At 43.9% G+C, this 13,983-nt stretch overlaps 1 protein-coding gene across 2 annotated transcripts in view; it reads left to right on the top strand.

Moving 5' to 3' along the window:
• LOC110509738 (splicing factor, suppressor of white-apricot homolog) overlaps positions 1 to 13,983 on the top strand; it is a 124,318-nt gene that overhangs the window by 96,866 nt on the left and 13,469 nt on the right. For both annotated transcript variants that reach the window (XM_036967199.1, XM_036967198.1), the window contains exon 14: positions 13,374 to 13,696. In XM_036967199.1, coding sequence (XP_036823094.1) covers positions 13,374 to 13,696 — 323 coding nt within the window. The remainder of the gene's footprint in view (positions 1 to 13,373; positions 13,697 to 13,983) is intronic.

Genomic DNA, 13,983 nt, shown 5'->3' with positions numbered 1-13,983 from the left:
TACCATCATATAAAGATATGTTAAAAGCAGAGTTAAGTTCAGACTTTCTAGTATATTACTGCATTAATGATTATCTGTCAAATGAGACAAGTGTTCCTAAAACATTAGCAAAGCTACAGTGAATCTCATGATGAATAAAAATGTGATGGATAATTGTCCTAGAACCAAACGTCTTGGTGAGTCATGTCAACTTCTGCTCCCTGTTGAGTGGTGTAAGTGGGATGCCAGACTCTCTCTCCTGCCCCTTTCCCAGAGAACATGCTCTGTTCTTAGATAACCCAGCTTATGTTCCCCCCTTCTCTCCTCCTCCTCTGTGGATGGATATCCTTGTCAGTAACATAATACCCTGTTAAAGACCAGATCCTGCTGCAAGTTTAGCACGGATTGAACAGACTTGAACAGATTACAATTTAAACATACCTTTAGACACCAGTACCTAAACCCTCTATTCTCCGTCCATCCGCCTACCATCCTGCCAGCACTTCGGCCAAACGAGAAACGCCAGATCCAGACGTCCAAGACTCCTAGTTTCTAATCAGGAAACTAAGAAGTTCCTGGACAGCATTAGCCAGAGACACCTAACCGAACACTTAGGGCTCCTCTTCATCTGAGTGTTTTATTGTACTCTGCTGTGAGAATTAGATTTAATGATTGAATAGAGCACTAATGAAAGCGTGCAGAAAGAAACCAGGAAGCAGCAGATGGAGAAAAAAAACAAGAAATCTAAAGAGAAATGATACAGGCCTATTTTCTGTTTGTCGTTTTTTTGTTCTCTCTCGTTCTCTTCTCTGCGTAACAAAATTAGAGGGAAAGTTGCAAGTAAGTGAGGGATCGATAGTGCCGCAGGAAATGAGGCTATCAGAGACTGTTTGGAGCTTTCAATCAAAACCCTGCTTCTGCTCACTTTATTTAGTTTAAAAATAAATTCAAGGCCGGAATTTTAAGAGGGCTCCCTGCTCGTACCATGACCTAAATGGAATAAATTGGACAGGGATTAGTTCTCTTGGTAGAACACTGAGTGTGACCTCGGCAAAACAGTACTCTCGCATAGGGACGATTTGCCATGGGAGGGAGGGAGGGCCCAGATGTTGGGGCCCCTCCCCCAAAAAGCAGATTTTACTGCATATGCTGAAATGTAGCTATCACTGACTTTACTCTACTCTCATCCATATTGTGGTGTTATTAGCGTTTGAGGCTGGGGGAAGCACCTTGCAAGCCTTGTTAGCTATTTACTCAGATGTGCTGAAGCTGCCAGACACACAGAGGGCATCTCTCCCAAATGCTGTAGTATTTACTGAACATGTATATTTGTTTAGGCTACATTTTATCCAATTTGAATCCCAAATTGTGACAGATCAGTCTTTTAGTCAGTCTGTTTTCTCAAATGAATTCAGATTTTGCAAACAGACCATGTGTGCTGATCAAAGTCGTAATTTCTGGTCCTACTTTTCACCTTGAATGTACTCCGTCTAATTAAGGAGTGTGTGCGTGTGCGTCCTAGCCAGCTGGCCACGGTGCGCTCTGTGCTCTCTGATGAATTGAGCCATAAATCGTTCAGCGGACGGCCACATCTCCCACTCTCCTACCCTTTGCTTGTATTGATTTATTTATAGAATCAATTCCAAGCAACAGGTTCATGAATATTGATGCCTTTCAATCTAATCTCTTAATTGATTGAGTTTGATACGTTCTAGTTCGAACACACACACACACACTTTTGGTAAATACTGTGTGTGTCTACTTATGTGACGATGTTTCGGTAGAACCATGTGTACGCAGATGTGTACCTGCCTGTGTTCGTAAGTGTGTGTGCGTGTGTCTCTCTCCCTTTCTCTCTGCCTCTCTCCCTCCTTGCCCAGCAGCCCTAGTCACTTCTGTCAAGAGCTGCTGTGATGTGAGCTGCTGTGAGGGGTAGCTTTCTAATTGATTGGGCTCTTTGTCTCTGTGCTGACATGCTCTGTTCAAAGGAAGGGATTCTCTCCTGGGAGCCCTGTCTCTCTCCAGCAGGTAGCTCAGCTTCTTTAAAGGGCCAGCCAGAGCCCGGCAGGGCTAATTGACGTGATTAGAGACAAAACCAGGGTGGAGAGGTGAACCGCAGATACCGCTATGCTTCTCCCCCTTTATTCCTCTCACGTGCTCACTTGCTCTCCTTCTGTCTCTTTCCTTCTGTCTCTCTCTTGGTCTCACCTTCTCTCGCTCTCTTTCCTGGCTACAGCAGCTCTCTGTTGGCATATGTGTATCTGTGTGTACTCGGGCTCTATGTGGAGCGGTATGAAGGGGATCATTGGATGTTTTATATTGATATTTTAATATTTGCCTGGCCCATAGTTCCCCACTTTCCAGGCATTCCAGGGATAGAGGGTTCTTTTTTATCAGAGCCTGCCAGGTGGACAAAAGCACCCAACCTGGTGGCTTTGTTCTGCAAAATGGCTCTCGTTTGCCCAAATAAAAGGGTTAATGATTTCCCCGCTTGGCCATATAACTTACATGTAATTGCGCATTAAAGTTTTTGGGGAAATTGTGAAAGCCCATTTCTCTTTCTAATTGGCTTTCAAGCTAAATTTTGATTATGGCTTCTGTGATTGCCCCAGCAGATAAAGGATCAATGCTTGTGCCATTTGAGGTCTGTAACCCATTAAGACAGCCCTGTATGGAGGGAGGGGACATGAGATTGAGACTAGAGGTCAACCGATTAATCAGGTATTTCGTTTTCAAAAACTGAGAGTGATTTGTAACCTGAATCAAGGCCAAAACATTTATTTCTGTTTTTAGAGAAAGTTCTGTCTCCTAGAGATGAGCGTACTTTGTTGCAAAAAGTGCAAATCAATCCCAGAACAACAGCAAAGGACCTTGTGAAGATGCTGGTGAAACAGGCACAAAGTATCTATATCCAGAGTAAAACGAGTCCTATATCGACATAACCTGAAAGGCCGCTCAGCAAGGAAGAAGCTACGGCTCCAAAACCTGGGGACACATGGGGACAAAGATGGTACTTTTTGGAGAAATGTCCTCTGGTCTGATGAAACAAAAATAGAATTGTTTGGCCATAATGACCATCGTTATGTTTGGAGGAAAAGGGGGGAGGCTTGCAAGCCGAAGAACACCATCCCAACCGTGAAGCACGGGGGTGGCAGCATCATGTTGTGGGGGTGCTTTGCTGCAGGAGGGACTGGTGCACTTCCAAATAGAGGGCATCATGAGGCAGGAAAATTATATGAATATATTGAAGCAACATCTAAAGACATCAGTCAGGAAATTAAAGCTTGGTCGCAAATGGGTCTTCCAATTGGATAATGACCCCAAGCATACATCCAAAGTTGTGTCAAAATGGCTTAAGGACCACAAAGTCAAGGTATTGGAGTGGCCATCACAAAGCCCTGACCTCAATCCTATAGACAATTTGTGGGCAGAACTTAAAACGAATGTGCGAGTAAAGAGACCTACAAACCTGACTCAGTTACACCAGCTCTGTCAGGAGGAATGGGCCAAAATTCACCCAACTTATTGTGGGAAGCTTGTGGAAGGCTACCCGAAATGTTTGACCCAAGTTAAACAGTTTAAAGGCAATGCTACCGAATACTAATTGTGTATGTGAACTTCTGACCCACTGGGAATGTGAGAAATAAAAGCTGAAATAAGTAATTCTCTCAACTATTATTCTGACATTTCATGTTCTTAAAATAAAGTGGTGATCCTAACTGACCTAAAACAGGGATTTTTTACTATGTTTATCACAATTCCTGACATTTAATCCGAGTTTAAATGTATTTGGCTAAGGTGTATGTAAACTTCCGACTTCAACTGTACATCATAATAATAATACATTTGACGATAGAATTACCCTCCTTCTAGGCAAGTCTATTGTCCAGCTACCTGCTAGAACAGTGGGAACGTTTCCCCAGGCAGTGCCATTATTAGTGCATTGCCCCTTAGTGTTGCTTTGTGCTACCCAGTGTGGCAGGGTGGGGGTCCTTCCCATTGGCTAGGTCTGTCTTCTGTGCGTGGCTCTGCGGCCCATCTCGTGCCTTGAACCTTACGCGCTTTCAGTGGATACAGCTGGAGAACTGCAAGGCAATTCCATTATATTGGTGAGACATTGTTACTAATTTGTAAATAAAGCCAGTTTGTTATTTAGAATTATTTCTTTATGTTTTTAGAGGAAGAGAAACCAAAATCCTACAGTCATCTCACGGGTCTCCCAGTTGAGTCCGGCACTGGTATTGAACCAGCATCTGTAGCAACACCGCTTGCACTGCTATGCAATGTCTACAACGTGAACGGTCGGGAGTGGCCTAAAGTATGACAGTAAGAGCAAAATAATCCTAACAAAATAAAATAATAAAAACCTGTAACAACAGTTTTAATAAGTAATACTGAAGTCGTTCACAATTATCAGTTTCATGTCGTCTGTTCATTGTTAGAGACGTGCTCTAACTCCCCCTTGCGCTGGTCTGGAGCAATGAAGTGGTGGCACAGGGTACCATACTAAACCACAAATTACCTCTAAGTACCACAGCATAATCACAAAACTTTTAGTGGAGCAACCACTGTACCATATCATATGCAGACAGAAACATATCATCAGTAGACATAATTGCAAATTATTAAATTCTTCCAAAGGAAATAAAAAAAAGCAATTTAGTTACAAGTTGAACTTTAATTAAATGAGTTGACTCTTCACATGGGATGATTTCTCTGAACAACAAAAGAAAGCGAATATTGAATGATCCCCAAAGATCCATCACATCTCCCAAAAAATGTTTTCAACATACATCTCAGGCTTCCATGTCTTCTCCCTGGACCTCCTCAATGTCCACCTCTTGAACATCAGACTGAGGTCTCATTTTCACTGTCACTTTCCAACCTTGTTGAGGGAGGCTCATCAGGCTCAAAAAGCCTTGAAATTTGCCCAGATGGTACCAATTTTTTAACCCTTATATTGGTCAGCCTGTTGTGTGCTTTGGTATGTGTTCCCAAACAAGGACCAGTTACGCTCTAAAGTAGCTGATGTTGGTGGGATTTGGAGGATGATGGAGGCAACAGGGGAAAGAGCCTCAGATCCACAAAGTCCCTTCCACCAGGTGGCTGATGAGATATGTTGGAACAACTGCTTTATTGCATCTCCATCCCAAAGCCCTGGCTTGGAAGTGTCCTTCGCCAGACTTCCAAGAACCTTGCCCTCATCCAGGCCAAGGTGGCAAGACACAGTAGTGATGACACCCTAGGCCTTGTTGATCTCTGCACCAGACAGGATGCTCTTGCCAGCATACTTGGTGTCCAACATGTACGCTGCTGTGTGTATGGTCTTCAGGCAGAAGTCTTCATGCTTTTTGATGTATTTCAGAACTGCAGTTTCCTCTGCTTGGAGCAACAGGGAAGTGGGCAGGGGAGTATGGATTTATTCTCTTACATCTGCAAGCAGAGTCTGAACATCAGACAGGATGGCATTGTCTCCCTTAATCAGTGCAATGGCTACTGCTATAGGTTTCAGGAGTTTCAGGCTGCTTACCATTCTCTCCTTGATGGGGCTGTCCATATTGGCAGATTGTGATATGGGCATTTCTTGCAGAGACTCCTTCTCCTCCAAGAGACTGTCAAACATGATGACACCACCCCAACATTTGTTGCTGGCCCGCATCAATGTGATGCTCTTATTCTTCTCACTTTGCTTGGTGAGGTAGATTGCTGCTATAATTTGATGACCCTTCACATACCTAACCATTTCCTTGGCTCTCTTGTAGAGTGTATCCATTGTTTTCAGTGTCATGTTGTCCTTGAGGAGGAGATTCAATGCATGAGCAGCACAGCTAATGGGTGTGATGTGAGGGTCGGACTCCTCCACTTTAAACCAAGCAGCCTTCATGTTCGCAGCATTGTCTGTCACCTGTGCGAATACCTTCTGTGGTCCAAGGTCATTGATGACTGCCTTCAGCTCATCTGCAATGTAAGAGACCGGTGTGTCTGTTGTCCATTGTGTCTGTGCTCTTGTAGAATGCTGGTTGAGGGGTGCAGATGATGTAGTTAATTATTCCTTGCCCATGAACATTCGACCACCCATCAGAAATGATTGCAATAGTCTGCTTTCTATGATTTGCTTGACCTTCACTTGAACTCTGTTGAACTCTGCATCCAGCAAATGAGTAGATAAATCCTGTCTGGTTAGGTGGGGTGGTTGCTGGGCGGAGAACATTCAGAAATCTCTTCCAATACACATTGCCTGTGAGCATCAGAGGTGAACAAGTTGGATACACATCTCGAGCAAGACATTCATCAGCATTTCTCTGACTACGTTCCTCCATTGAGTCAAAAAAACATTGATTCCAGGAGGACCATGAGCTGTTGCTATCGATAAGGTTTCTGATTCATAATTCAAGGGACTTTTGTCAAGAGGTTGCTTGTTGGGAGCGCTAAGGGAACTTGGCCAGATGATTCTGTATCTTTGTTGCATTCTTCACATATGATTTGGGACAGTTTTTGCAAATGTACACAGCTTTTCCTTCTACATCAGCTGCAGTGAAATGTCTCCACATATCAGCTAGTGCCCGTAGAATTTTCATGTAAAGATTAGAAAAAACATTGTATAAAAATAAATATCTAAAATACAATTCCATATACAGATAAATAGTTAAGCAGTTCGATTAAACAAGTCCTTTTGTAAGATGTTTTAAAATGAAACGTATGTAAACCGGTGAATTAACACTCCTCAGTTAGCAGGCTCAAGCAAGCTAAAACCACATGGTAGCAAAAACTAATTACCAGAAATTGTTAACAAGTTCGAAATGATTTAAACACACAGTGTTGTAGGCTACTATTTACTAGTTAACAAAAAAGGTTTGTCGTATAAAATATATTCACCCCACCCAGTATTATAATCAAAACTTACCAGAATGCATGTTGTCCTTGGCTCAGACAGTGTCGTAGTGTGGGCTCAATAGCATCTCATTAGTGTGCAAGATCTTGAGAATCAGCTGTACGTGTGATGGAAGAATACACTGTGCAATTCCATTGAATTGGGGATAGTTTGACCAAAATACGCCACAAGACCTAGAATTGCCTTAATGACTCTCAAACCCGGATCCGGGAGCGTAATCAAAGCCTCAAATGAATTAGCATAACGCAGCGGACATAAATACCCCTAGAAAGTTTTCCTATTCATGAAAATCACAAATGAAATATATTGAGACACAGCTTAGCCTTTTGTGATTCAAACTGTCATCTCAGATTTTAAAAATATGCTTTACAGCCAACGCTAGACAAGCATTTGTGTAAGTTTATCATGGCATAATGCAATGCTAGGCTCTGCTGGCAGCAGGCAACATTTTCACGAAAATAACAAAAGCAATCAAATTAAATAATTTACCGTTGAAGAACTTCGGATGTTTTCACTCAGGAGACTCCCAGTTAGATAGCAAATGTTCCTTTTTTCCAAAAATATTATTTTTGTAGGCAAAATAGCTCCCGTTTGTTCGTCACATTTGGCTGAGAAATCGACCGGAAAATGCGGTCACTACAACGCCGAACCTTTTTCCAAATTAGCTCCATAATATCGACAGAAACCTGGCAAACGTTGTTTAGAATCAATCCTCAAGGTGTTTTTAACATATCTATTCGATAATATATCCGTCGAGACAATTGGTTTCTCATAAGAAGCGATTGGAAAAATGGCTACCTCAGTACTTTACGCACGATTTTCTGCGGGAGACATCATGTGACCACTTGCTAAATGTGGTCCCTTACGGCTATTCTTCAACATAAATGCGTAAAAAGACGTCACAATGCTGTAGACACCTTGGGGAATACGTAGAAAACGTAAGCTCATTCGTAGCTCATTCACAGCCATATAAGGAGTCAATGGCATGAGGCGGTTTCAAAAAATGCGGCACTTCCTGATTGGATTTTTATCTGGGTTTCGCCTGTAACATCAGTTCTGTTGCACTCACAGACAATATCTTTGCAGTTTTGGAAACGTCAGTGTTTTCTATCCAAAGCTGTCAATTATATGCATAATCGAGCATCTTTTCGTGACAAAATATCTTGTTTAAAACGGGAACGTTTTTTATCCAAAAATTAAAATACTGCCCCCTAGTCGTAAAAGGTTTTAAGTGTATCCCTCAAAAAAGGTTTGCTGTTATAAGCTAACTTTTTGATGAATTTAAGCAAAATTCCCCTAAATCCAGGGCTTAACTTCCCATGGAAAATTTCCCCCAAAATTCCGGAAATGTAATAGAAAGTTTCCTACCCTTTGCAAACCTTAATTGTAATACAGTAGATGCTATAAAGTCCTATAGTCATCACACAGCTGTTCATATGGAGTAGAATGACTGACTGTCAGATTACAGTTCATGGATTACATTACAGATGTGTTTTTTTCTACTTCCAGTCGGGAGGGGTCTCTCTCTGGCCACCCACTCATTCCCTTTTTCTCTCATATGGTCTCGCTTGCTCTCTCTCTCGCTCTCTGATAGCGAGAGCTGGCTATTACCTGACCATATGCTTGGACCGGGGGAGTTTAAAAACACAGCCAGGTTTTTAGGAGCTGGCAAATCCCCTCATCATCTGGCGACCCCAATCAATTTGCCATGTGGTGAAGGGGTGGTGATCTAAAGCCTCCTAGTCAGATTACAGCTCTGGCAGCCCCAGACCAGACTCAAACATTGCACAATCACAGGCCTCTTCTCTTGATTCTAGCCCTCTGTCTCAGCTCCATTCACTTAGGCATGGGTGATGTCTCGTGCCCAATTCCCATAAACTATGGTCAACAGCAGGGTTTTTGTTTTCTGAGGCATTACGAGCTAACCTATACCCATTTAATCCTAGTAAAAATTCCCTGTCTTAGGTCAGTTAGGATCCCCACTTTATTTTAAGAATGTGAAATGTCAGAATAATAGTAAAGAGAATGATTTATTTAAACTTTTATTTCTTTCATTAAATTCCCATAGGGTCAGAAGTTTACATGCACTCAATTATTATTTGGTAACATTGCCTTTAAATTGTTTAGCTTGGGTCAAACATTTTAGGTAGCCTTCCACAAGCTTCCCACAATAAGTTTGGTGAATTTTGCCCATTCCTCCTGTTAGAGCTGGTGTAACTGAGTCAGGTTTGTAGGCCTCCTTGCTCTCACACGCTTTTTCAGTTCTGCCCACAAGTTTTCTATGGGGTTGAGGTCAGGGCTTTGTGATGGCCGCTCCAATACCTTGAATTTATTGTCCTTAAGCCATTTTACCACAACTTTTGAAGTATGCTTGGGGTCATTGTCCATTTGCGACCAAGTTTTAACTTCCTGACTGATGTCTTGAGATGTTGCGTCAATATATCCACATAATTTTCCTTCCTCATGATGCCATCTATTTTGTGAAGTGCACCAGTCCCTCCTGCAGCAAAGCATCCCCACAACATGATGCTGCCACCCATGTGCTTCGCTTCTCCAGCATGCCAGTGATCATCAAAGGTGGGCATTTGCCCACTGAAGTCCGTTACGATGCCAAACAGCAGTCAGGTCAAGGCCCTGGTGAGGACGAGAGCATGCAGATGACCGAGCCTGAGACGGTATCCTTCGGTTGTGCAAACCCACAGTTTCATCAGCTGTCCGGGTGGCTGGTCTCAGATGATCCCGCAGGTAAAGAAGCCGGATGTGGAGGTCCTGGGCTGGTGTGGTTACACGTTGTGAGGCTGGTTGGACATACTGCCAAATTCTGTAAAACGATGTTGGAAGCGGGTTATGGTAGTGAAATTAACATTAAATTATCTGGCAACAGCTCTGGCGGGCATTCCTGCAGTCATCATGTCAATTGCATGCTCCCTCAAAACTTTGACTTCTGTGGCATTGTGTTTAAAACTGCACATTGAAGTGTCCTTATATTGTCTCCAGCACAAGGTGCACCTATGTAATGATTGTTCTGTTTAATAAACTTCTTGATATGCCACACCTGTCAGGTGTATGGATTCACTTGGCAAAGGAGAAATGGTAACTAACAGGGATGTAAACACATTTGTGTGCAATATGTTTTTTATGCGTATGGAACATTTCTGGGATCTTTTATTTCAGCTCTTGAACCATGGGAGCAACACTTTACATTTTGCGTTTCTATTTTTGTTCAGAATAATTACCCGTTGGAGGGCTGTTGAAATAGATTTCTCCCAGTCGGTTGTGGTAAATCCCCACTTCCATCTTGGTAACGAACGCACCAGTATACTGCCTCCTTCAGTGCCAGAAACGCATTTGTGATTGTCATGAAGAGGGCGTGTTTCTAGCACCGTTCACCTCCCATTCCGGGGTAATGTGTTGAGGTGCCACTGTTAAGTAAGCGCACCACAGGGTGCATTTGCCAATTTATTGAAATTCATTTGGCTTTTGCTTGCTTATTTCGAGCAGGTACTACATGTTTGCTGAAATAGGTACATGAGGAAAGTTTGTTACATGGCTTAAGCACTTTCACAAGGTGCTGCCTGAAACCCCCTCTTCTCAATCACAGAGACTCATATCCACGGCTATAAACCAAAGACTATTCCAAAAACAGCCTACCTATCTTGTTTCTTTGGGTTTCCGTCTTGTTCCGGTATACTGAGGTGATTTACGGCCTAAATGTGTCAACGTATTTGAGGTGTTGGCAGCTGCATAGTCTATTATCCACAACTCTCACAACTCCATCTCTGTCGTAATCTACTGGGAAGCCAAAATGTTCCCAAACTGTAAATTTAAACTAAGATTAGAATTTTTATTAACGTTAATGTTTTTTGAGCTCAGATTTAGTCACACAGCGTATGCATAGCCTATAGACCTTCTGTTTTCATTTTGTACATGTCTTTTTTTATGTATTCATTGTAGTTCACAGTGCGGACCAAACCGAGGTGCACTTACCAAACGGTTCGATATGAATACATGTACCATTACACCCTACCATTCCGGCTTTAAATGCTCAAAAGTCGTATTTTTTTTAAACTTTCAACGAGCATTTCTTATTTGTTCAGTCTGGGCGTGTTAGGGTATACTTTCATCCTGTTATAAACGTAACTTTATTTGTAGTTTTGTAGTCACCTTGATTCTTTTGGCCATCCTTTGTAAACTCTGTCTACTACAGCATCGGATACAGCGCTGTGAGTGTGGACGGCGGTTTGCTCGCCTTGTTTTCCCTGGCTATCACAGTTTGTGATTATAGAGTTGTGTATCCATACTATCCTCCTCTCACATTCCACAGGGATGCTCCCAAACACACACACACAACTCTGAAACACCAGGAGAGCCGCAGCGTCGAGCCAATTATTGCTTCAGCCAATGTCTTGCTGTTGTAACGGAAGCCATCCCAGAGTTGGCCACAAGTGTGAATCATTGATTGATTACAGGACCAGATCTTCAGATTTAGTTCCGTTTCCTTGTAAACATATTGAGTCTGTCAAAGCCAGTTAATTAAAGCCTGTGAAGAGTGGATGGCAGAGCTTGAGCCGTTACTGGGTGGGATGTGTTGCAAAAAAGTGCAGGCAACGTTTTTGGTGCTTCAGAGTTATTGACGTGGCCCATATTACAGTATGACAACAGGCAAGGTGACCTGGAGCAGTTTGTTTGCACACCGAGAGTTGTGGATTCTGGCTACACTCTCTCTCTCTCTCTCTCTCACATCATCCTCTCCCTTTCATCGACCTTCTCATTCGCCCTCTGTCCATTTCGCTCTCTCTTGTCCGCCCTCGCTCAAATGTTTTGCTCAATATCTGTCCCTCTGACACCCCCTCTCGCTCATGATTGACTGCGTTCCTCTTCCTCTCCATCCATCTCTCTCTTCTACTATCCCTCTCTCAAACACACTCTATCCATCTTCCTCCTCTTTCCGTGTCCTCTTCTCCCATACACTACATGTCTCTCCAGTGTGGAGGTGTGCTTCACAGAGGTCAGGCTACACTCTCTTCTCTCCCCATGGCTCTGGGGGATAAGCCTGCCTAAATGTCATTCTATTTTTAATCCAAAATCTTGAAATATCCCCCCAGCCATCCTCCTCATTATCTGCCTTGAGCCACCGCAGCGTACCGCATCACACCGCAAAATACTGATACCCGAAAACTTTATCAAAGCCAATAACGCAGAGCCCTCTTCTCCTCTCTGCCCCTCTTCTCTGCCTCTCTGCTCTTATCCTCCTCTGCCTCTCTCCTCTCCTCCCCTGCCGTGCGCTTGAGCTGTCTAGAGCAGGTTGGGAGGGGGGGGAACGTGGCTCTCTCGCTCGCTCCACGTGAGGGAGAGAAGAGGAAAATAAGTAGTCCTGTTTCACTAGTAATTGGGACAGGGTAGGTTATAAATATGCTGTTAAGAGAAGACATTGTGTCCCGGTTAAGTCGAGGCTCCTGAGAGCTCATTTGACCCACTGTCGCCGGAGCTGAGTCTCTGCAGATACTGCGGCAAACTCTGACACACACACACTTATTTTTTTCTTTCTCTCTCTAACACACACATACACACTTTCTTGTTCCACATATGAACACTTCCATACCCAAAGTCTCCACTATTGCACACTCCCAATCCACTGTCTCTCTCCTCACGATGGCGAAGTGGAAGTTCGATGACGTGTGACGCTACATTGATTGATTGAGGCCCAATTGTGATATTGGATCCAGTGGTGGGCAGAAGACCTAATTTAACCAGACAGACACATACTGAAGTAATTAGAGGCACCTTCGTGCTGACAGTGGAGAAGGGCCAATTATGTTTTGTAAGCCAGGCAGGCAGGGCGCTAGCTATCAGGCTGCATTGTGTTGTGTAACCAGCATCTTTTAATTAACAACGGAGTAAGTCTGAGGGAAGAACCACAACCAGAACCAGCTCACGGCGAGCAGTTATCATGACCCGAGGACAGAGCTAGGAGTGCACGGCCCCAGAACTATGACTTAACCTTTTACCTGGGTCGGTCGAGTTCACACGCAAGCACAAAATCATACAGACACGCACACACATACACACTCAACATTGATTGGAGACGCAGGCTGAATTTAGATAATGTCTCCCAGATCACCTTAAGCCTGTGGCTGCTCCTATTGAGCCGTCGGCAGATGCACAAACACAGGAGGCGGCAGTTGTGAATCCTCCTCTCTCTCTCGCCTTCCCTCTCTCTCTCTCCTTCCCTCTCTCTCTCTCTCTCTCTCTCTCCCTCTCTCCCTCTCTCCCTCTCTCCCTCTCTCTCCCTCTCTCTCCCTCTCTCTCCCTCTCTCTCCCTCTCTCTCCCTGAGTTCTGATTGGCTTGCATCAATCAATACGGTGTTTTTTTGGTTTTTCTTGGACTGTTAAACTAGAAAATGCCCCAAGGTGCAGATGTATGTTTGTCATTAATGTGCCCCCTCCCCCCCTCTTCTTTCTTTCGCTAATTCCTCTTTCTCTCTCCTTCTCTCTACCCCAGCCACAGCTGCCAGAGGTCCCAGTGGCCCCCGTTGTCTCAGCCCCCCCTCCTCTGGCTTCTAGAGCACATGTGTACCCAGCTGATCAAAGACCACATGACGTCAGCGCCTTCAAAAGCAAAGAGCCCCCCTCCTCCTCTTCCACCCTCCTGCTACCCTCTTCCTCCTCCACCTCCAGACGACCGGAGAAGAACCGGGACAGAGAGAAGGGCGACAGAGAGAAGAAGAAGAAGAAACGCAAGAAGCGGTCACGGTCGAGATCGCGCTCCCGGCCTAAAACCAAGCACGCCCTGCCAAGCGCGTACAGAATGGTCCGCAGGTCTAGGTGAGTGGTCCAACCCGTATTCCTCACAACAACCTGGTCCTATGGCTCTCTCATCACAACCATGGCCTTTACAGTTGAATAGGTGTTGTCTTTACACATTGGGCAATAGAAGATGGCCTAAAGCTCAGATTTTTAAACATAATTCATCAAAGATAAAGGTGCTCTATTTATGAACTTACAGTAGCTGGTGCCTACTGCCTAATGAAGCAAGTAGCTTTCTGTCTGGCTGGCAGTATCAACTAGATGACTTTGTTGTGAAACTGAGAGTTTCATCCGTCTTCACTGCA

This window comes from Oncorhynchus mykiss, chromosome Y, assembly GCF_013265735.2.
Source record: "Oncorhynchus mykiss isolate Arlee chromosome Y, USDA_OmykA_1.1, whole genome shotgun sequence".
Lineage (NCBI taxonomy): Eukaryota > Metazoa > Chordata > Actinopteri > Salmoniformes > Salmonidae > Oncorhynchus > Oncorhynchus mykiss.
This window is presented reverse-complemented; position numbering and strand designations above follow the sequence as displayed.